The following is a 21958-nucleotide window of genomic DNA, read 5'->3' on the forward strand; positions in this document are numbered from 1 at the left end:
ACGTTGCACCGCGTTCATTGCTGTTGATCTACGCTGATTGCTTGCCATCGCCTCATATCCGGCAAAGTGTCTGCCTTCCTATATCTTCTCTTTCGTGATACGTAATGACACAAGAAGCTTCGCGGATTATACAAGAAATAATGTTTGCTTCGGAACCACACCGAGGTGATGATCTAAAGAAAGTGTTCGCAAGGCTAGTGGAACCTCAGGAGGATCCAGTATTCGTCCAGCAATGTACCGTGAGTTTCCCTAGCTGACTAGCTATGGGCGGCCGGAAGTGGTCTGATAATGATCTTCCTGGCGACTCTCTAGGGCGCCATTCATGAAGCATTCCGAGTTGATTGGAAAACTCAAGGGTCCAGCACACACTTCACACCGTTTGCGCACTCGTGTATGAACGCAGGTATCGTTCCTACCATGATGGCTATCTCAAAACAGGAATGGCCAACACACAGAGCATACAAAGAGAGATACAATGCTCAGTACTGGGCATTGCAGGGCCTGTGTAATCTCATGCAGAGCGGAAACGCTTCTGAGAAGCTGAGTTTGCTGAAAGAGATGTTGAAAGAGGATGTCGTTGGTGTATTCTTACGAGTAAGTTTCTAGCTGCACTACGAATGGCACTGACAAGATACGTTTTACAGTACATGCGACACCAGTTATGTATGATGCGTAGTCTTGCTGTCAATTCTCTCCGCGCGCTTGCGGACGCATTCTTGGGGCTCCACATATCCTCTGATACTGCAGGCGAAATCATCGAGCTACTCTGTGATTATGCGCTACAAGGGCCGGAGACTTTCATCAGACAGATGCTGGATCCCGCGACGGCATGGCAGAGCGCAATGTTCATGGGTAAAACGGATGTAGGCGCCGACTGTACTGTTGTCCTTCTATGTGATTGATATGTTTTAAAGATAAGTCCCGAAGTCGCGAGTAAAGGCGCTCCGAGGATTCATGCCATGGTTCAAAATAGCGGGATGTGGACCGTACACGGCATTCTTCATACTTTCCCTATCCAACCACGGAGTTTTTGTCTTGACATCCTCAAGAAGAGGCCTCAAATCCTTGACCTTCTTCTGGATTGCGCGATTCTTAATCGACCACCAGTCTATCCAGAAACTCAGGTTCCTGCGACAGCCTGTGAGGTGCTATGTCTATTACTGGACTGGTCGGATTACATTGTACCGGGGCTCTCTCCGCCTGTCCCAACGGTGTACAAGACATCAGAATCGCGCGATTTGAAGGTGATGGCGCAAGCATTATCCGTTTTGACATCGCGTCAGGACTGGAGCGAGAAGCTTATTGAGGTATGGATGCATATAGAAGAAGAAGACATGGAGACGGTTCGACGGTATGCACATTACACCTAGTCGACCATAGATCAAAGGCGCTTACAAATCACGACTAGTCATTTCACCAGACACCTTAACTCTGCTACTACAACCAGCCCACCAGGTGAATCAGAATTTGCCAAACTCTTTACATTCCGAAGTATGTACCGCAATTAATTAGTGGATGTTTATCTCATGACAACTGCAGCCACTTGTCGCGTGTCAATACTGCGTTTGATTGCGTCTTTGACGCATGCATCCCAGACATGTGGTGTCAATAATGTTCAGATCGAGTCTCTCCTCCACCTGGCCTACCGAGGCTGTCACGACCATGTCAAACGATTCGGCGACGCTGACACAGAAGAGGCAGCGTTTGCTCGCCTTGAGTACGATCGTGGCATATTTCATTACCCTGCGGTGTCCCAGTTCCAAGAAAAACCCGTAGGTATCCCATTCATAGTCCTTGAGCAGACAGTTCTTGGCCCCATCGCGCTTATTCGACTACTGGTCGTTCTTGCACAAAGAAGCGCACTAGCTGGCGTACAGGCGCTGCGCAAGGCACCACCCGGGCTTTCGCCATCTACGTCGCTCAAACAAGTTAAACAGATCACGCACCCTGACATAATTCGACGGGCGATTACCATCTCACAGGAACGCATACTTGCCCAAATTCAAAGAGGCCGGAAACAGCTTCTAAGGGGGAAAGATGGGGGAACCATCAATCTTACGGGTGCAATGTTTGCGAGCGCCGCTGAACTCGCCTTGGCCCTCATTGCGCTGGATACGTATACAGACGGCGCTTACACGGAAGAAGTTCGGGGGGTGCGGAAACAGCTTGTCATTGCGCTCGGAAATGCCGCGCAGATTGCACTGAATCTCAGCCAGTATCAGCGAGCGCTACACTTTGCGTCTGGTGCCGTTGGTGCAGCGGAAGACATTTCTGAGGATGAAGGTCTGGATCCTGCTATCATCGAGAAAAACAAGCGGCGTGCGAGTCAAGCGCTTGCTGCACTTCAGCGTCACACATAGAACTACTGTAGTAATAGTAGATGGTGTCTTTGGCCTCTTTCGCTACGAGACCTATCAAAGAGTTTCTCAAGAACAGGGGGTGTTGCCTAGTGTACCTTACATAAACCCCACGTGGGCGGAGTCTGAAAAATGTGACAGGCAGGCAGCCCTCCGGGCCGAGCGCCACAGCACTTGGGCTAGGGTTCGGCGGCGCCACTGCCTCTTTGTTCATTGACGTCCATCGTTCGCCCCTCATCGACACTCACGAGTCAAGCGACAAGATGCATTCTCAAGCCTTCCCTGCCTCTGATAGAGTGGCACCAGTTTCGGAGACTTTGTTTCAGCGGCATCTACACCAAATAATGTCTGCTCCGGAGCCACGCCGATGCGGCATACTGATGGGGTTTTTCTCAAAGCTAATGGACCCTAACGAGGACCCAATGATCACCCTGCAATGCATTGTGAGTCTCGCTGTTGCGCTTTGTAGTACTGCGAAGAGTTGGAAACCGAAATGAGATGCTTAACTGTGTCCCCGTAGGGAGGTCTATCTGAAGAGATCCTCAAAAATCGGAAGGCTCTAGGCCAAAACACGCACTTATCCTCTTTTGCGCTCTTGTGCATAAACGCAGGTGTGGTACCTACGATGATGGATGTTTCGAAACACGATTGGTCGGGACGTCGGGTGCCTATTGAGAGATATAGCGCTCAATACTGGGCGATGCAATGCCTATGCGGTCTGATGCTGAGCGGCAACAGTGCTGAGCGGCAACATGTGTTGAAAGAAATGTTAAAAGAGGACATTGTCGACTTGTGTTTGCAGGTGAGTGTCTGCGTGTGCCATTCATGATGTCATAATGACACGTTCATAGTACATGCGACATCGGTTATGTATCATGCATTACCTTGCCACTAATACCCTTCGCACACTTGCGGACGAGTCCCTCGGGCTACAGATTTCTTCTGACGTAGCTGCAGAAATTATAGAGACAATCTGCGATCATGGGCTACAGGGACCAGAGACTTTGATCAAGCAGATGCTTGATCCGGCGACGTCATGGCAGAATACAATGTTCCTAAGAAATCCGAATGTAACAACCATTTGTATTACTATCTTTCGATAAAATTCATTCTTCTTGAAGGTACATCCCAAAATCGCAATCAAATCCGCGCCAAGGATCCACGCCATGTCTCAAGATAGCGGCATGTGGGCTGTTCATGCTATTCTTAATACGGACCCTACCCAGCCGCGCAATTTCTCCCTTGACATTCTGAAGAAAAGGCCCCATATCCTCGATCTTTTACTTGACTGCGCTATTCTCGACAGACCGTCAGAATACCCGGAGATTCAGGTTCCCTCGACAGCCTGTGAGATATTAGGCCTAATATTCAACTGGCCAGACTACGTCATACCGGGGATCTCTCCTCAGTCTGAGATTCCGACGATGTGCAAGTCATCAGAGGCTCGTGATTTGAAGGCGATTATGCACGCAACGACTACCTTGACAGCGTGTCGTGATTGGAGCGAGAAGCTTATTGAGGTGTGGATGCACATTGAAGAAGAAGATATGGGTAAAATCTACCGGTAAATAGCTGTTAACGACCACTATCCGTCCAAAACTCTGATATGACTTTGCATCAGAAATTACAACGACACAATCATTGCCGCTGACCTGAATACAATCAGCACACCAGGAGAAATAAACTTCACACAACTTTTCGAGTTCCGTGGTATGTATCCTCATTTGATCAAGAAATTAGTACTCATGCTGATAATCGTAGTCAACTGTCGTGTTGCAACATTGCGCTTAATCACAACTCTGACACACCAAGCTCAATCATGCAGCATCACGAACGCCCAGATTGAGTCGTTCCTTCATATAGCTTATCACAGCTGCCAAAAACCTTGCAAGCTCCCCGATCAGGTCGGTGGTGGGGACGAGATGCTGTACGGCCGTGGCGTGCTTCGGTATCCTACAGTTTCTAACTCGCCCACCACTGGCACCAAGACGGGTATTCCATTCATCATCTGTAGCCAAGCTATTCTCGGCCCTATTGCACTCATTCGCCTCCTCGTTATTCTCGCACAAAGGAAAGCAATCGCCGGCATACAGGCACTCAGAAAGGCGCCAGCCGGGCTTTCTTCATCGACGTCGCTCGAGCATATTAAACAGATAACTCATCCAGAAATAATCCGACGAGTCATCACCATTGCACAGGAACGCATCCTCGGCACCATACAAGGAGGCCGGGACCATCTCAAGCAAGGGAAGGAGGGGAAGGAAGGGGGCGACATCAATCTGACGTGCTCATTCTTTACGAGCGCCGCTGAGCTTGCCCTGGCTCTGATCGCGCTGGACACGCACACGGACGGCGCTTACACAGCGGAGATTCGTGGGGCGCGGAAGCAGCTCGTTATCGCGCTCGGAAATGCGGCGCAGATGGCGCTGAAACTCGGGCAGCACCAGCGTGCGCTGCACTTTGCGTCTGGCGCTGTCAGTGCAGCAGCGAACATAGCCGAGGATGAAGGTCTGGATCCAAGCATCACTGAAAAAAACAAGCGACGAGTGGATCAAGCGCTCGCCGGGCTTCAACGTCAACCGTAGTGCTACTTTATTCATCAACAAATGTCATGTTATAGGGCGTCCCCTGCGATGGACAGCAGATGATAACTTCCTCGGGCTATAGAACCTGCATCATGGGTAGTGGGCTTTACGTCCGTATCGTTAAATTGATAATGTACTGAATAAAAGAATGAGACAAGAAACGATCAAATAGAGGGGGAAGGCAGGAGCGTAATATGACAGCAATATGCGTGATGATAAGTTACAATTGCGTGGGTGGATAGTTAGGTAGGTAGGTACTAGCAGACGGGAACGGACGGAAAGAAGGAGACATGAGGTGAGGTAGCGAGCATGCATATGCGGTGTAACGACAAGGATGGTAGCGGACGGACGACAGAGGAAGGGCATAAACAAACTGGGACTCCGTCATGTAGGCCCCGGTGTTGGCCTCGCCTTTGGACTCGTCGACCCAAACGCCATCGGCGAAACGCGCAAAAAGTCCTTTGACGGCGACGCGCTCAAGCTCATCGCCGAATGCTCCGCTCCTCCCGCCGCATTCGCATTCGCGCTCGCACCTGCACCTGCACCCGCGCCTCCGCCACCCGCGCTGGCCGCAGACACCGGAGCCGGCGCCGACACCGCGTCCGGCAGAATCTTCAAGAACCCCATCTGGACGAGAAAGTCCCACACGCGCGCGGTCTTGTTCACGTCGATCTTGACGAGGTCGCGCGCCTCGCGCCGGCGGAGCTTGCCGCCGCGGCGCGCGTACTCGCGCACGAGGGTCTCTTTGATGACGAGGTAGGGCTTGGGCAGGATGCGCAGCTGCGAGCAGAGGGTCTGTTCGCCTGGTGTGAGGAGGTGGAGGGACGGGGAGTTGGCGAGGTTGAGCGGGGCGGCTGCGGAGGGGGGTTGGGTGAGTGGCAGAGGAGAAGGGGGAAAGGGGGCAGAGGTGCGTACGTTGTTTTCGGGGGGCGGTGTTGGTTGCGGTGTTGAGTTTGGGTGTAGATTCGCGCTCGTGGGAGTCGCCTGTGCGTTTGGCGGACAATCAGCAAGAGACAAGGTGATCCGTAAAAAGACGCACGGCCGCCGCGAAGCTGCGATAGGCGTTCGGAAGAATAGTAGTCGCGCGTGAGGTTCGCCTTCGCTTGTTGCTAATCATGACACGAGTCGAAAATGAGTCAGATATGACCAGGGCGGAGGGCGGAGGGCTAGGGGAGAAGGAGAAGGAAATGATATACGCACCCGTCTCTGAAAGTCCACCTCGTACTTGTCAATGTCCCCCGGCGTGAGCAGGCCCATCCGTCGATAATGCTGCAGATCCTGTATTCGCTTCCGCAACATCGCCTCGTCTGTTTCCCATACCTGGATCAGCACCTCTTCTAGACCCTTATAGAACACAGAGAGCACTCACACAGGATATCCGTCGAGAACGCCTCGTAGTCCTCTGCCGTTTGCAGCCTCGCGAACGGCCTCAATCTTTGCAAAATCTCCTTTTCATCCTTTGGCCGCTTCTTCTCGGCCGCCTGCATCTTCTTGTACTCGAGCAGGCCGCGCTCGAACATGACCCCCTTGGCCTCGTGCCGCTTGTCGACGCGCTGGTTGTACATCGCCAGCAGCGTCAGCTTGAATTCCAGTGACGACTGGGTCTCGAATGGCGGCGGCTGGGTCGCTTCGTCGGCGTTGGGGTCGTCTTCACCGTCGCCACCGTCGTGGTTGGTTTTGCTGTGGTGACCACGGCCGTTCAGAGACGAGGAAGGGCCAGCGGACGAGGAGGAGACACCGTTGAGGAGCGGTTCCTCGGGCTTGACGGGGCTCGGATCGCGCTTGATCTCTCCGTTCGTCAGGTGCCCGTTCGCAAGCCCATTGACGCCGTTCACGCCGTTCACGCCCGGCACAGGCGTGACGGACATGCCGCGCCGCTCCTCGGCCATCTTGGCGCGCGCGAGGACGTCGGCGTCGAGCTCGTCCTCGACGATCGCGTCGCCGCCCCACGCATGGCACACGCCGAACTCGAGGTCCTTGACGAGGTCCTCGGCGTCGTTGTCGAGCTCGTGCTCAAACTCGAGGCGCCCCGGGAGGAAGGTGGCGACTTCATGTACGCCGGGCGCGCTTGTGGGTGCGACTTTGGGAGGTGGGGGGAGGGTGTGTAGGGTGGATATGCGGCGGCGCTTGCGTTCGAGGAAGTCGGCGGGATCGATGTCTGGTAAAGGGTCTGATTTCTGGGGAGTGGTATGAGAATGAGGGTAGCGAATATGAGGAATGCATACGCACGGGTAGTGGCCACTCGGGGGAGTCGACATAGACGGTGTTGTAGTGCTTCTCGACATCTTCTCGTGTACGGGTGCCTACGTGCTCGGCGATGGATTGCCAGTTGCCGATGCCCTGGAGGGCGATGCCTTCGAGGAGAAGGAGTTCTCTGTCGTTGTCTTTGATTAACCAAACAGAGATAGTGGGTAGAGGTGATGGCATACTCATCAGCTCCCCAGTCTGCGGTGAATATCGGGTACGAGTGCAGTTCCTACGAGAGTTCCCGTTAGGGAAGGTAGGGTGACGCGGGTATATAAGGAGGGGACAACGCACGATAACGCGGTACGCATGGCCGCGCTTGTGCTTGGCAAACTCCTTGCCTGCACAAAAACAGGCCGGACAGATATCAACGCCATCGCCGGGCTCGCATATAGGGTCGGCGCACTTGATGCGTACGGAGTGGGTAAGGTCACAGAGACAGGCATCGCATTGGATCTGGAGGCCGGGCTCGTTGACGGCTGTGTATTCGTGGCGACGATGGATAACACAAATGGCGGGAAGGCGAGGGGGGAGGAGGGAGGACGGGGTTACATAAAAGGAAGCGTGAGAAATGGCGCATGGGCAGAGGAGGAGACGCGACGCGGGAGAGGGGCTACATGGACAAAAACACGCACTTTGGATCTCGTCGGGCTGCGTCTGGCGTTTGCGGTGAGTGACCGTCATTGCGTTCAACGGCGGGAAGGTCGGGGCAAGATGGGATGGCCCCGAGGATCAGAACAAGAGAATGCACGGCGGAGGGGCAGGGGAGGGGAAGGGAGGTCTGTCCGTGGATACAGGAAGTGTGCCAGTGAGCAAATACAGCATATAGGCAAATAGTTGACAACGCACCTTGGGCCCAGCTCACGATCAGCACGTCGTCGCGTCGTCGGCCGTGTCGTCACCGGTGAGGGTCCCGGAAGCCCCGGCGTTGCCCAAGTGGCTTATGGAGTTTTGTCTTGAAGCACGCTACCCAAGAAAGAAGAGTCCGAGGAGAGTCGATAGGGTGGGGCGAGCTCGTTATGGGCGCCGACGCTGCCCAGGGTGAGGAGGAGAATATTTGGTCATTGTTTGGTGTCCCGCCTGTTGTCCGAAACGAGCCACATCCGGACCCCGAACCACTCTTTTCCATCTCTTCCTTCGCTGGCGTCTTGGTCAATGTCAAGGAATCTGGGACGGGTGTTGGGTTGTACACACGCTTTCGTTAAGATTCCATATGATAGTTTGGCTTATTCCGTATTTTACGTGGCGAGGTGAAATCTGCTCGAGTCGCCATTGCCTGAGGGAGGCCACGGGGTCCTGCGAGGAGAGGCAGCACGCGATCGGAATCCGGACGCGCCGTTAACGCTTTCTCCCCCGAGCGCTCCTTGGAAAGTCTACCACAGCCCACCGCCCCCACTCTCACTTTCTTTCTTTCGCTCTGCTCGACTCTCTTCACCTCTAGGTTACACTTTCTGCAAGGTCAAATATCCTCGCCCCACCTCGACCAGCATGGATGGTCCTACACCCGCCTCCCGCTCCATAGACATCGAACTTGGCGGTCAAGAAATCATCACTATCGACCTTGCGGACCTCGACTCAAATCCAGAAGATGTCCTTGAACTCCTCCGTGAGGGACAGTGCAAGGTCTCGGTATGGGCGCGTCTAGCGAGCGAGTATTGGCGCAAAGGTCATCTAGAGGCAGCAGAGCGGATAGCCAATGCTGCACTGGAATGTGTGTGTTCTCGCTATATAGTCATAAACGTCAAGCGTGCTCATCAGCTCAACAGCGTTACAGAGCAACGGACAGAGTGCTCAGTCACAGCCCATATATTCCTTACTTGCCAACATCCAGATTGCCTATGCGCGTCAAGCGCCAAAGCTCCACCTGCCCGGCGTTCGTAAGTGTATGCGGTGCTTCCAGCCCCAGCTGCCGCTGATGCGCTTGTAGGCGAGGATGTTCTGACCGGAGAGCGAACCAAAGAGGAGTACCACCGTGAGGCTGCGCAGTACTTGAATATGGGGGATAGGGTTGCAGCCGAGGGAGGTGAGAGTGTCGGGGGAGCATTGTCATTTTTGACTCGAGGTGCGTCTATCATCTTCTATTACCCCTTCTCGAAGCGAACGTTCTTTTCTAGGTATACATCAGTTCGCCACGCGCTCAATGGAAGACGCGCTCCGATCCTTTGAAGGTGTTCTTGCGGAGAAGCCCACCAACCTCGTAGCGCTCATGGGCAAGGTACGCTCCTTCTCCATCCCTTCCTTGGACTTCCCACCCTCGGCCGCTCAACTCGACCCTTCGCGCTATCAATAGGCTCGGCTACTGTATGCACGCAGGCAATACCCGCAAGCGCTCAAGCTCTTCCAACAAATCCTCCAGTTGAACCCCCGCTGTCTCCCCGACCCCCGCATCGGCATCGGCCTCTGTCTTTGGGCAATGGACCACAAAGCGAAGGCGCGCTCTGCGTGGCTGCGCTCTGCCGAAGTCGTACGTCACTCGCACGTAACATCCTCTCTTGATTGACAAAGGACTTGGGTCATGGATAGAACCCGACACAATGGTCGACGCAGCTCCTGCTCGGTCTCGAAGCCATCAACGCATCCAAGAATGAGTCTCGCCCCGAAGAAGAGCGCGCAAACTCGTTCCGTGTGGGCACGAAGCACATCGAGCGTGCGTTTAAAACGAACAATAAGAGCGCGGCGGCTGCAAATGTATTGTGTGAGCTGTTCGTGCGCAAGGGAAACTACAAGACTGTGAGTCTCATCTTGCTGCCGTCTCCTTGTTACTCATCGCTGATACAATTACAGGCGCTGAAGCTAGCCGAGCGCACGATCCAGTTCGCGGATACGCTGCCAGTTGTTACCGAGGGATACATCCGCACTGCGCGTGTTCTGCATGCCCAGGGTCATGTCCCAGAGGCGACGAGGCTCTTCATGACCGCCGCGGAGGGCCAGCCGCACCACATTCTCGGTGCGATCGGTCTCGCGCAGACGCAAACTCAATCTGGTGCGTCTCCCACTTTCTTCCTTCTGACCCGAGAACTCAACCCGTCGCTGTTTCCTTCGGGACTGTAGGCGAGATAGCAGCCGCGATTCACACCCTCGACACCCTCGTCCAGCCGCCCAATCCCACAAAATCCGCCGATGCGCTCGTCTTCCTCGCCTCGCTCCGCGCCTCCCCGCGCCCGGGCATGTCCTCGTCTGACGCGGCGCAGGAGAAGGTGAAGGCGCGCGAGCTGTACGACCGCGCGCAGCGCATGCACGAAGAGGCCGAGCAGGGCGGCTTGCTCCGCCCCGCGATCACGCAGAGCACGGCGGTGCACGCGTCTGTCAAGGTCGCTGCTGTCGTCGCGGCCGGCTCGACGTGGGGCGGGGGCAAGATGTGCGGGTGGGTGGCGGGCGATGTGGATATGCATGCGGAGATCGCGAGGCTGTGGCAGGAGGAGGCGCCGGAGCGGACGCGCAAGGCGCTGAGGGATGCGTTGAGGGTGAGCGAGGTGGCGGCGGCTGTTGGGGGCGCGGAGCGGGTGGATCCGAGGCTGGTGAATAATCTGGCGGCGCTGGCGCATATGGATGGGGCGCTGGAGGAGGCGCAGAGGATGTATGAGGATGCGTTGATTAAGGCGAGCGCGCTGGCGCAGCAGGGGGACGCGAGAGAGAAGCAGAACGGGGAGGCGATGGCGACGACGATGTTGTACAACCTGGCGAGGGTGTACGAGGACAGCGGTGACCTGGAGAGAGCGAAGGAGGCATACGATAAGCTGCTCGCGCGGCATCCTGAGTATATCGATGGTATGTACTTTCTCTCCTCTATACAATCGAACACTTACGAGCGTTCGTGTATACAGCGAAGATCCGCCTCGCAGACATGCTCTACAAATCCCACCAGTCCAACGAAGCCCACGACCTCCTCAAACAAGCGCTCACATCACAACCTTCCCATCTTACCCTACGCGCTTATTACACGCACTTCCTCGTCTCCTCCGCTGCGCCGACCACATTCGGGCAGGTCCACATGCAGCCGCTCAGGGCGGCATACAACTTCGTGTACGCGACGCTCAGCGACCACAACAAGCACGACGTGTACGCGCATTGCGCCGCCGCGCTCGTGCACTACATGATGAACCGCGAGATGCTGCGGCCCCCGCTCGACCCCGCGCAGCTCGCAGAGCGCAAGAAGGGCTTCGTGAGGAGCGCGGAGTTCTACGACAAGGCGCTGGTGCTCGATCCGTGCTGTGCGGTTGCGGCGCAGGGCCTGGCGATTGTGACGGCTGAGGACGCGCTCGGGAGCTTGGTCGGTGCCGGGCATTCGGCTGGTAGTGCGGACGAGGCGCAGCGGAGGGTGAGGAGTGCGAGGGACGCGCTGGAGGTGTTTGCGAAGATCCGGGAGAGTATCAGCACGGGTGACGTGTATGTCAATATGGGGCACTGTTACTATGTGCGCGAGGACTTTGACAGGGCGCTTGAGAGTGTGGGTGTTCCCTTCATTTCTGTGTTGTTTCTGGTTTTGCTGACTGACGGGTGGATGTAGTACGAGACGGCGAGCTCGCGGTTCTTCGATAACAAGAACGCCAATGTGCTGATGCAGCAATGCCGCGCTTGGTACGCCAAGGCGAACAAAGACCAGTCGTACGCGTCCATGAAAAGCGCGCTCAAATATGCCGAAATGGTACGTCGGCCTTTCGCTAGCCATCGCGGATCAAAGTTTGACGTGTGCACAGGCACGAGCCCTCGAACCAGAAGACAAGGCCACGACGTACAATATCGCTGTCATCCAGCAGAAAGCTGCTGAACTTCTATTCAATATTCCCCCAGCCAAGCGAAGTGTTGCCGAGCTTGAGGAGGCCATCGAACAGGCGAAGCAAGGCAACAAGGCCTTCGGCGAGCTCACTGCGGACCCATCGGCGGCAGTGCCGTACGACAGGGAGCTTGCCGAACAGCGGATGAAGTATGGCGAAGGCATGCTGCGGAGGGCGGAGGAGCAGATCGCGAACCAGCGCCAGTTCGAGGACGAGGCGCGGGAGAAGCTGGATGCAGTTAGGCAGAGGCGGTTGGAGGAGAGGCTGAGGTTGGAGGCTATCGAGGTTCGCGTCCCGTTTCTCTTTGGTGAGAACACACGTACTCATGTTGGTTGCAGAAAGAGAAAGAGGACCAGCGCCGCGTAGAGGCAGAAGCGCTCCGCGAGACGCGCAAGCGGCAGCAGGAAGAAGCGGCCGAGTGGATGAAGGGCTACGCCGACTCGAGCGACGAGGAGACGCGCGAAAAGCGTCCTCGCAAGCAGGGCGCTAAGAAGGTCAAGGTGGAGGCCGACAGCGCAGGCGAGGATGCGGTCGCGGGCGCCGAGCCGAAGAAGAAGCGGAGAACAAAGAAGCCTGCTTCTGCAGATGCCGAGGAGGATGAGGGCGGTTTGTTCAGCGACGATGGTGTCGACTCAAAGCCTAAGAAGCGATTGAACAAGAAGCGCGTGGTCCGCGATGAGGACGACCAAGAAGCCACGGGTCCACGGAAGAAGCAGTAGTACGCGCCATTTCTCTTCCTGTCTCGTCTCGTTGATCGCTTGCTGATGCGACGTGTTACAGTAAAAGCAAAGAAATCCTCTCGGACACGGACGATGAGGATATGTCATGACCTCTGGTACGATTTGTTCAAAGCTCTTAGTTCTCTGGGTCTCGCTTGCTATCGTTACGCTGTTCTTTCTGTATGCATCATTTATAGACATGCATCACCGATAAATCCACATACGCGGATATAGCATTGCTGCTGATTAACAGGTCTTTCAAGCGTTGCTGGTTGCTATATGTAGAGCAAGGGACACAGAGTGCGGAGCGAACGTCCGTGGTTCTTGGATAAAAACTGTATGTAAACATCGTTGTAGACGTACAGTATTCACGAGGTATAAGTGCTTTATGATCCTGGTCGACTCTCCGGAGACGAAGCTAGATACGCGGCAAAGCTGCCAGGAGTGAGATTCTCATCAAACGGCAGTGACGATGATTCGAAGACACAGGTGATGAGTACCCCAATGTATTTCTTAGGAATATGTTATCTTGTCACTTGGTTCCAATGGTTCATGGCATTGACCTCGTCGTGATTAAACATCTTGTGCTCCGACTACACTAGCTTATTTTAGGTCAGCATAGAGGTTAAACCCATCAAGAGCCGGCTCATTCAAAGAGTCGTGATTATAACTCAGGATGGTAACCTGTCGATCGGGCGCCGATCAGCTAAGCAATCTTCCTAGATCCCAGGAGATGGTTGACTTACGCCTCCGGGTTTCACGTTGAAGTGAGTCCCTACCCGTGAATGTTCATTTCTTCCGGATTTGATAAAGTTTCATGTAAATACCCAACTCACCTAAGCCAAGGTCGGAATTGAGCCATCGAACCACCAACGCTCCATTGATGTGACCGTGAGCAATAATCAAAACGTCCCGTGTATGACTGCTTCCCTCGACGTATTCTTTGTGGTGCTGACGAACCTACGCAAGTGGTCACTTTTGTTCACAATCTGCCTTGCGTGAATAATGCGCTAACTCACCATTGCGATAACCTTGTCAGCGCGATCACGCATCTCGTCGGCACTTTCTCCCCCTACGCACCTATTAACCGCCTATCGTTATTGAGCAGTCCCGTTCAAGGTGAAATGCCACGAACCCATCACGCCAAACGTCCCAGTCTGGCTGCTTTTCTCTGACTTCTTTTGTCCGCAGTCCCTCGTATTCTCCGTAATCCCATTCCCGCACCTCCTCGCTAAGAATACGACTAGGCATGTCAGACGCGGGTATGTTCTCGAATAATAAATCAAACGTCTTCTGCGTCCGACTTCGAGGCGATACCAAAACCGTGCATAGGTCCTTAGGGTCGATAGCCCCTGATATGAATGGGCTACTAAACACGGGTTCCCAGGTCAAATTTGGGTGACTTGACACGTACTTCCTTCACCAATAAGAAGAGGGGCCATCTCTCTCACTTGCTGCTCGCCTCGGGCAGTGAGAGCGATGTCGCTTCGGCCGGTCTGACATGAAGTTAGAATTGGGATTGGAGTGATTCTTCGCGCTCATACATGTCTCCTATGCAATCAAAAATGGACGAAAGCAATGAGTAGCTGCGTACCCCATTAATAGAAGCCAAGAGTCGACAAACCCATTCAATGACCACTCTGTCTCTCCTAGTGAAACGCGATACAGACAGCCGCAGTAAAACCATACTGCTTATCACTTACCATGTCGAACCAGAAGCAGGCGAGGCATAGGTCTGGTCATCGTACTGGGTGTGCAGGAGTAAAGGGCGTTGAGTTTTCGTAGCTTTTGTAGTGACTTTTGGGATATAATACTACATGGAGAGATAGGATGTCATATGTGACGATATGTATGAGTATTGGAGAAGGAGAAAGTAGGTCACGGGTGATGTCAAGTAAAATAGTACATTCGGCCATCGGTCATAATCGGACCTTTTCAACCTCTCCAGTGTCACTATTAAATATTAATGAATTGAAACATAATGATAAGGTTAACTCAAACAGAGATCAAATATAAAAATGTATATATTTGAACAGTCTTAGAACAACAAAAGAGACGCCTGCCCATGGATAGCAGCAAGTTGAACCTAGGCCGATTAACGCACGGCGGGATCCTCATGGCATGGCATGATCTCCAACAACATCTTCGTCATGCGAGACCAATTCAGTATTGTCAACCATCGGTGGTGATCTTTGAAACGCCACTGTGCTGACTTCCTCCCTTGTCACTCTCAGTGAGCCACCATATTGCTGTGTTATGGCGTTTTCTCGAACAGAGAGAATAAGCCACGGCCCTAGAATGCAGAAAAATCCTGATTGCAGGCTTGTGACGATGGAGTTCAGGATGATCTCTGCTATGGGACTCTGAGCAGAATTTTGTCAGATCCTCGGCAGTCAGTCGACTGAGTAGGTGCATAGAACCTACCAGATTGAACTGTGCTGCGTTGTTATCAACGGTCGACAGGATTCCAAAGCTGATTGCCCTATAAATCATGTTGAGTAGTGTTCTTGCTTCAGCAAGGAATATTTACCATAGGAAATATAGCAGGCCTTGTTTGAAAAGGACATCCACGAGACCTTTGAAACCCAGAGCAGAGCTCCGATGTCTATGTTCACGAAGTTGCCAAAGAGTGCGATAAACGAGCATAATGACTAATATCAGCTCGTAGACACAATTGATTGCGTTAGGAGCGGTGTACATCCAGTACAAAAGTTGAGTTGGCTGTGAAACAACACACGAGGGAACCCCAAGGAAAATACCCTCTTGGGCTAACAGTGATTTTCAGTTTAACGGATGATGAGATAAGTCAGTGTACCCACATGTAATTCCGTGAGGCCCCGGGACAGTAATCACAAGGGTTGTAGTGGTGTTGAGAAGCTGGACGAGTACAAATCCTCCCGAAAGAGGAAATAACACCCCTCTGGAGTTCTCGTAAAGCGCGCAGACACGAGCCATCATGACTCCTGAGTACATCTTACTCTCATCTGATAGATATGGTTATTTTGTTGACGTACCTTGAACTGCCACTTGCAAGATTATTGGTAGTATACCGTCCACCAAGATGAGCAATGTGGAACCTGGAACATGGGCCATGATCCAATAGTCATTATCGGAATATTTCTAAATGAAATATCACTTACAGCTTTTTACCAATGAGAACGGCCACAATATCAATGCCTCTACTTGGCAAATGAAGTATTCTGCTTACGCCTACAGATGATATCGATTAGCACAGGCATCTACCATGAGTGAAACTTGGCTTCCTCCTTACTTTATCGGAAACACGGATAGGCATATAAAAAACTGGTAGCAGAGTGAATATAATTTGAGGAGGAGGACGGAGTAATACTACGAACAGATACATGCCCTGATATATTTCTTTATCAGCGAGTAAAATGCAGGAAATTGAGCTAACTCACAGGGAAAACACCAATCCTCCATAGCGAAGCTAAAGGAAGTATGATCATCGTCGGCTCGTCGACACGTCCAAGACTAGAATCCTTACAATTGCGTAGCAATATGACAAGTAGGATTTCCCATGTACCTTGACATGCAGTTGTTGTAAGGACGTTGGATTGATCTGAAAATTACGTACCCATATCAACTGCACCTAGTGAGACATACAACGAACATATAAAAACACGCTACGACTAAATTGTAGAGCTCCTCCTACCTCTCGGTTCATGTTGAGAGCTGTCGTAATCAGCGTCGCACATAGCCAAGGAAAACCGTTCGGACTCACCATAGTCATAGATTACCACAACAGCAAGGGATACTAGAATGGACCCGAGAATAACGTCGTCACTAATATATCACGAAAGTAAGTTGCTCACATATCAGGTAGGTAGTAGGGCGTAATTCTGCCACAACTTGGATAGCCTCAGGAGAGTTGTAAATGATAGTCATTATGATCGAGGGAAGAAAAAGCGTGAATGCAGGTACAGTGGAAGTCTTGTATGTCGTGATGAGTAGTTATATATCTCGCTTACGGCGTACCTTGTACACCAGTGCGAAGCGAGGCTCAGTCTGCTAGCAGGTGATATCAGTAGAAAACATGAAACCAATAGGATCAGCCATATCTACTTCGCGTGTAGTGGGCTAAAAATATAAGACTTTTCATTCAAGACAGTCGCAATCACCATTACTAAATGGGGCCAACAGTCATGTACCACGATCCCGGTGGCCTGAGTAGGCCAGAGCAGGCCAGGCACATGATGAATATAAAACAGCCCTTGAGCCCAATCAATCACTAAAGCCATGTATACCGCCCCACAGTCTACTTCGCTATACATGGAAAAGCCTGAGTTATGTTTGCCTTACATCAACTCGTATCATCCCGGCAAGATCTGTGCAGTTGCAGTGCTCTGGGGATGGGAATAGACTCGGGAGTCGGACATCAGGGATTTTGATAGAACACAGCAAATACTGGGCCGATGGCACAGTCGCCGTTGATGTAGGAGATAAGTAGTATACATGCGGATTATATCGAAGAAAGCAGTGCAGCCGATGGTGATGCGACTTAGTGGCTATGTCAGATATGGATCATACTGTAATGGCTCGTTCAACTCTGCGTACGTGATAGCACGGTCTCACTCCGGTTCACGTACTGCCACGCCTTCTGCAAGAGGTATGCAGTGGAGGGAACAAAAGGCGAGGAAATCAAGGGCAGTGTGGGAGCAATGTTTGTGAGATCGTTTCAAATTCTAATTATTTGCTATGATTCATGAAAGTTTGCTTCTCGCCGACTCATGATGCGGACTCACAACCGGACTTGTTTCCAGTCATAATTGCTCCGTATGATCGGTCTCCGATGATCCTATTGTCGTTGTGCGACGTTGTATCTTCCCCGGGCCGAAGCTCTTTGCTAAAATGAAGTTTTTTTTTTTCGTTCTTGCTTAGATCTTCTTCCATGCGTCTGTGGTAAATTCTGGCGTAAATTTTAGTATATGCTGCTTTCTCGCCTTCGTATCGACGGTTATGTTTGTGTAAGGTTACTCGAAATATGCTCTGTATAATGAAATAAGCCCATTCTTAGAACATCACATTCAAACCAAAATACTCCGATGTTGGATTTGGACCAAGGGACGGGGTGAGTAAGAATTCAAGTGACAACTTACGAGGTGCGAGCGCCCCTGAACTTGACGCGGGAGCCAACTTGAGCGAATTAGCCCCTGTCGGTCACAAGCCTTCTTCGTTCCTGCCACCATCGCCGCAATTCGCTCTACGCGTCAGCACTACATTCAAGGTGAGGTCTCGAGCTGTTTGTTCCAATGATATTAACGGTGTATGGTGAACACGTAGCTATTTCTATAAAATACCGCGCTTACAGTTTCAGACGCAAGGTATGGCTCCGAAACCGCGAGCGAAGTGCCAGATCTGCGAAGAAAACGAGTCCAAGTACACCTGTTCGACGTGCAAAGTAGTATAGTGAGTCAAGCAGTATTGCATGAATGAAAGGACTCACAAACCTTCGTCGTTCAGCTGCTCGGTATCATGCTTCAGAAAACACAAAGGTAACCTCGCTGACGAGGCGCCTGAGACGTTGCTCTTGAGCTGACACAAGTGCCACCTAGAATCGATCTGTAAACCTCAGTCTACGAAAGAGGATGACGATCCACGTTCTCTCCCGGGCTCTATCTCGCAGCCATCTCAAGGTACGTCGCTTGTCTGAGCTTCACTGCAGCCTTATCTGAATGCGAGACAACCTAGCCCCAACAGCCATCCCCGCATCTGCCCCTCCTTCCACTCTGACCCCAAGCCAACCACCATCATCCACCATCGACCAAGATCCCTCCCTACCCACCCCATCCGCCGCTCCCCTCCGCCTACTCACCTCCCTACGCTGGCCCTACGTCGAAGAGCCCTCGGCCTACCCCGACCCACTAAAACGAGACGACCCTAAACCACTGGCCCTGGGGTCATACGAGTCGCTCGCGACCTCCCAAGCCGTACGCGAAGCCCTCGCGGACCCCGATCTGCGCCGCCAGCTGGTGGAGATCGACGCGCTGAGGGGCGAGGAGCGCGAGCGGGCGCTGCAGAGGGCGTTGAACGTCGATGGGAGGGGTGCTGGTGCGTATGGAAGGAGAGGGGATGGCGTGGGAGGGAGAGAGAGGGATGAGGGGACGGAGGTGTTTAGGAAGTTTGCTGAGGCGGTTGAGGGTGCTGTGAGAGAGAAGGAGGCGTTGGGGTTGGACTGGGACGCATAAATCGTGTTCTCAGAGACGCTGCTCGCCGTGAAGGCATCTGACTGCTCACTGGCAACGAGATATTTGTACGACGAGAAAACGATGACGTCAATTGCAAGCGTAGCAAAACAAATCTACGTGCAAATGGAAACATCGCAAGACACAAAAAGCCAAGACAACCCTCCGACAGAAGAAACAAAGCGCGCAGGCGAACGTCGCTGCACCCCTATCCGCCAACAATCTACTTAACACCCAAAAACATCAACCCCCTCTTCGCCTTCTCGACCTCCTCCTCGAGCTCCCGCCCGTCCGCAGCGGTCCACCACTCCGTCGCGCGGTCCATGTCCTCCGCTTTTCTCCCATTCTTGATCGCGGTCTCGAACGCGGCCTTGCGCCCGTTCAGCGCGGACATGCGCCGCGGGTCCGAGTGCCCCGTGAAGATGATGAACGCCGTGCGCGCGGGCAGAGCGGTGTACAGGGACAGCAGATGCGAGTTGAGACGCTCTTGGGCTGCTTGCAGGATTTCGGGGGACGGCGAGGGTGGGGTGGGCTTGAGTCCCGGGAAGGAGGTGGGCGTGGAAGAGCCAGCGATAGCGGGCGTGCCAGGTGTGGGTGGAGGTTCAATTGTGCCTTTGGGTGTCACCCCTGTGGTTCGCGAGCTCGTCAGTACTGATATTGGTCTGATGGTAAGACAAAGAGGAACTCACAGCCAAGCACATCCGCCAAGCCGGTAAACCGCCCAAACGTAAACTCATGGCTCGGCACGACCTGTAGCAGCCCCTTCAACACCTCATCGTCGCTCGCACACCCCACACACGCGTTCGCCTTGCTCCCATGCATCACCCCCGGATTCCCATGATCCACCACAGCACTCCTCACCGTGCCCCCTCCGCCGCCCATCCTCGTCGCGCGCGACATGCGCTCAAAGATGGACTCTGTATCCGTCTTAAACTCCCCAAACCACGCGCCGTTCGCGATCTTGAGCTTCAACAAATCAAGACACGCGCGGGCATCTTCCTCGGGATCGTGCCCGCCCTCGCCGCGCATCTGGATCTCGCGCCCGGCCCACTTCTTGGTGAGCCACGCGAGCCCGGGCTTGAGCGGCCGTCCGCGCGGGTGGTGGTAGATCACGGCGGTATCGATGCACATAGGGTGGCACAGGTGCAGGGCGCGCAGGTCGGACTCGAGGGAGTGGCCGAGGAGGATAGCGTTGGGGCCCCCGCGCGGGGCGAGGAGGGTGAGCAGGTAGGCTTGGACTTCGGGGAGGGTCGTTGTCGCTGTTGAGAGGGACTCTTCGGTAATACCGGACCAGCTGAGAGTGCGAGTACCTGTGAGTGAAGAAACGGGGGTAGGTAACGGGAAGGTACACACCGAGTGAGATAGTCGATGACGGGCTTGGGAGGCTTGACGAGTTTGTCGTACACGACAATGTTTGTCTCGAAATCAATGACGCATACACGCGTGAGTTCCTTGCCATCTTCCGTCAGGCACTGTACGTCAAAGGTCAAGTCAGAAAATGAGGCAAAAGGGAGGCGTGTGAATGAGACTCGCCATTTCGCAGTCGATAGCGTACAATCTCGAACGCTGCCTGTCGTGAGGGAGAAACTTGACGGCCTCAGCATTGGCCTGGGGCACCTCGACCCAGCCGTCGGGCTTTTGGAAGACGTCGGCCAAGTAGGAAGGGACGGGGTAGTCATTCTCGATCATCTGCTGGAGGGTGAGGAGGTACTGCGTGGGGTCTTTGTCGAACACGCGTTCTGCTGCGTCACGCTGTGAGCTATTGTTGGAGAAAAGAAACGAGCGGGGGAAGACGTACAAATCTTGCGCTCTTTCTCGCGCCTGCGCCGTTCGTCTGGGTGGAGGGGGCATTGGAAGAACTGGCTGAGGACAGACCACATGCGGGTCTGCTCGCCAGGTGCACGAGTGGGACAAGCATGGCTAAAGGTTGAGGCTATGAATGGTATGCCGCTGTGATGGTCGGAAGGCAGGGGTATTGCAAGTGGGAGATTGGGGTTCGCGGTGGCAGAAGTGGGCAAGGGCGGGAGATTGATGAAAGAAGGGGTTATACCAGGGACGAGGAGGGCGACGACTTTGTTGATTGAACGCGCTTCCTATGTGTTTGAGATGAGCAAAGAGTATCGAAGGGTTCAGTGAGTTTGCGCGAACCTCTATTCTGAGCCAGTTTGGGGGAGGCGCGTCGCCAACAAGGTGTAGGACGAGGTCTCGAATGTCCTAGGTGAAGGTCTCAGCGGGATGGTGGGCACGAACGGAGTCGGCGCACATCAATGTGGATAGCATCCCTGCGCTTGACGATCTCGCTGTTCACGTACATGAAACGCGGAATTCGTGCCTGCAAGGAGAGGAAAAGGCGGCCCGCCTCGTGTTAGCACAGTGGCTCGCTAGGCTTGTCGGCAAGACGAGATAAGCCGCTGCATATTGGAGCTTACCTCCTGCTTTGCCTCTGCTTTTCTGGCCTTTTTAGCCTTTCTCTTGTCGACGCGTGTCCATTCTGGCGAGCCTGACTGGTGTACTTCGGCGGTTTCGAAGGGGTTTGGCTGAGCGAAGCCGGGAGAGCCGACCTTGACCTTCTTGTGAATTGGAGAAAAGGAACGGTTGGGTGAAGCGGGGACAAAGTCCTGCGAGCGCTTCATCTCGTGTGGGATGCGCCACGGGTTAAGAATGGCTGGAGATTGAAAGGTTCAGTCGCATGTATCGTCGGCCAAACTCGAGGCCTCGACATGCTCTGCCTTTCCAACTCCCGCGCCAACTCACCAACAACCCCCTTCAGTCACCGTGGGAATGACCCACGTGCAATCCCTGACATACGATCTCCGACATTGGTGGGCGATATCATACACTATACAGACTAGATACAAGTACAACTAATGCTACTCCTAGATGAGACCATTTCTTATGATTCCATGTCTCCTAGACAAGTGTGTCTGTTCGCTTGGCGGCATAGAATATGGATTGGGGACCGCGTCGAGTTCGGATGGGCGAAAAGAAGAAATCCCTCCCTTCCTCGGGGCGCACGATTTCCCGGTGCCTACACTGCAAGCAATTCTTAATAATAGTGGCATTATTACTTGAAAA

General features: G+C 53.5%; 8 protein-coding genes across 8 annotated transcripts; 5 read left to right on the top strand and 3 right to left on the bottom strand.

Moving 5' to 3' along the window:
- Positions 1 to 68: 68 nt before the first annotated feature.
- On the top strand, positions 69 to 2360 carry CONPUDRAFT_164456 (uncharacterized protein; the record flags this gene model as incomplete). Its single annotated transcript, XM_007769072.1, has 7 exons — positions 69 to 239; positions 313 to 391; positions 456 to 594; positions 645 to 863; positions 915 to 1351; positions 1409 to 1491; positions 1540 to 2360. The coding sequence occupies exons 3-7, from the start codon at positions 514 to 516 to the stop codon at positions 2358 to 2360; spliced, it is 1641 nt and encodes a 546-aa protein (XP_007767262.1). The 5' UTR covers positions 69 to 239; positions 313 to 391; positions 456 to 513.
- A 262-nt stretch (positions 2361 to 2622) lies between these two features.
- CONPUDRAFT_81429 (uncharacterized protein) lies at positions 2623 to 3467 on the top strand. The gene is made up of 3 exons (XM_007768393.1): positions 2623 to 2800; positions 2878 to 3159; positions 3209 to 3467. The coding sequence occupies exons 1-3, from the start codon at positions 2702 to 2704 to the stop codon at positions 3458 to 3460; spliced, it is 633 nt and encodes a 210-aa protein (XP_007766583.1). The 5' UTR covers positions 2623 to 2701; the 3' UTR covers positions 3461 to 3467.
- Positions 3468 to 3523: 56 nt separating this feature from the next.
- Positions 3524 to 4942, top strand: CONPUDRAFT_152556 (uncharacterized protein; the record flags this gene model as incomplete). The annotated part of the gene is made up of 3 exons (XM_007769073.1): positions 3524 to 3921; positions 3979 to 4067; positions 4119 to 4942. 3 exons carry the CDS (start codon positions 3524 to 3526, stop codon positions 4940 to 4942), a joined length of 1311 nt encoding a protein of 436 aa, XP_007767263.1.
- A 384-nt stretch (positions 4943 to 5326) lies between these two features.
- CONPUDRAFT_53341 (uncharacterized protein) lies at positions 5327 to 7870 on the bottom strand (the record flags this gene model as incomplete). Its single annotated transcript, XM_007768215.1, has 9 exons — positions 5327 to 5796; positions 5858 to 5926; positions 5982 to 6051; positions 6143 to 6249; positions 6312 to 6590; positions 6681 to 7119; positions 7172 to 7316; positions 7372 to 7418; positions 7481 to 7870. 9 exons carry the CDS (start codon positions 7868 to 7870, stop codon positions 5327 to 5329), a joined length of 2016 nt encoding a protein of 671 aa, XP_007766405.1.
- Positions 7871 to 8674: 804 nt separating this feature from the next.
- On the top strand, positions 8675 to 12680 carry CONPUDRAFT_152558 (RNA polymerase II-associated protein; the record flags this gene model as incomplete). Its single annotated transcript, XM_007769074.1, has 12 exons — positions 8675 to 8897; positions 8953 to 9063; positions 9114 to 9248; positions 9301 to 9401; positions 9477 to 9650; positions 9710 to 9916; positions 9971 to 10169; positions 10238 to 10954; positions 11011 to 11633; positions 11694 to 11831; positions 11884 to 12246; positions 12300 to 12680. The coding sequence occupies 12 exons, from the start codon at positions 8675 to 8677 to the stop codon at positions 12678 to 12680; spliced, it is 3372 nt and encodes a 1123-aa protein (XP_007767264.1).
- Positions 12681 to 13283: 603 nt separating this feature from the next.
- On the bottom strand, positions 13284 to 14411 carry CONPUDRAFT_52195 (phosphoglycerate mutase-like protein; the record flags this gene model as incomplete). The annotated part of the gene is made up of 8 exons (XM_007768137.1): positions 13284 to 13364; positions 13427 to 13455; positions 13517 to 13640; positions 13700 to 13760; positions 13816 to 14032; positions 14095 to 14176; positions 14301 to 14329; positions 14384 to 14411. 8 exons carry the CDS (start codon positions 14409 to 14411, stop codon positions 13284 to 13286), a joined length of 651 nt encoding a protein of 216 aa, XP_007766327.1.
- A 3613-nt stretch (positions 14412 to 18024) lies between these two features.
- On the top strand, positions 18025 to 18886 carry CONPUDRAFT_89357 (uncharacterized protein; the record flags this gene model as incomplete). Its single annotated transcript, XM_007769075.1, has 3 exons — positions 18025 to 18107; positions 18162 to 18212; positions 18439 to 18886. The coding sequence occupies 3 exons, from the start codon at positions 18025 to 18027 to the stop codon at positions 18884 to 18886; spliced, it is 582 nt and encodes a 193-aa protein (XP_007767265.1).
- A 71-nt stretch (positions 18887 to 18957) lies between these two features.
- On the bottom strand, positions 18958 to 21603 carry CONPUDRAFT_136495 (uncharacterized protein). Its single transcript, XM_007769076.1, has 8 exons — positions 21313 to 21603; positions 21147 to 21215; positions 21032 to 21097; positions 20682 to 20976; positions 20417 to 20625; positions 20237 to 20355; positions 19573 to 20177; positions 18958 to 19510 (listed from the first exon to the last, which is right to left on the bottom strand). The coding sequence occupies exons 1-8, from the start codon at positions 21514 to 21516 to the stop codon at positions 19107 to 19109; spliced, it is 1971 nt and encodes a 656-aa protein (XP_007767266.1). The 5' UTR covers positions 21517 to 21603; the 3' UTR covers positions 18958 to 19106.
- Between the last annotated feature and the right edge of the window lie 355 nt (positions 21604 to 21958).

Source organism: Coniophora puteana (genome assembly GCF_000271625.1).
Source record: "Coniophora puteana RWD-64-598 SS2 unplaced genomic scaffold CONPUscaffold_4, whole genome shotgun sequence".
In the NCBI taxonomy this organism is placed as follows: domain Eukaryota; kingdom Fungi; phylum Basidiomycota; class Agaricomycetes; order Boletales; family Coniophoraceae; genus Coniophora; species Coniophora puteana.

Coding starts and splice junctions, on each gene's coding strand:
- CONPUDRAFT_81429 (XM_007768393.1), top strand. CDS start 2,702: ATGTCTGCTCCGGAGCCACGCCGATGCGGCATACTGATGGGGTTTTTC. Junction 2,801..2,877: donor TGATCACCCTGCAATGCATT/GTGAGTCTCGCT, acceptor GTGTCCCCGTAG/GGAGGTCTATCTGAAGAGAT. Junction 3,160..3,208: donor TTGTCGACTTGTGTTTGCAG/GTGAGTGTCTGC, acceptor ACACGTTCATAG/TACATGCGACATCGGTTATG.
- CONPUDRAFT_136495 (XM_007769076.1), bottom strand. CDS start 21,516: ATGAAGCGCTCGCAGGACTTTGTCCCCGCTTCACCCAACCGTTCCTTT. Junction 21,216..21,312: donor AAGCAGAGGCAAAGCAGGAG/GTAAGCTCCAAT, acceptor CTCTCCTTGCAG/GCACGAATTCCGCGTTTCAT. Junction 19,511..19,572: donor CTTGGCGGATGTGCTTGGCT/GTGAGTTCCTCT, acceptor CGCGAACCACAG/GGGTGACACCCAAAGGCACA.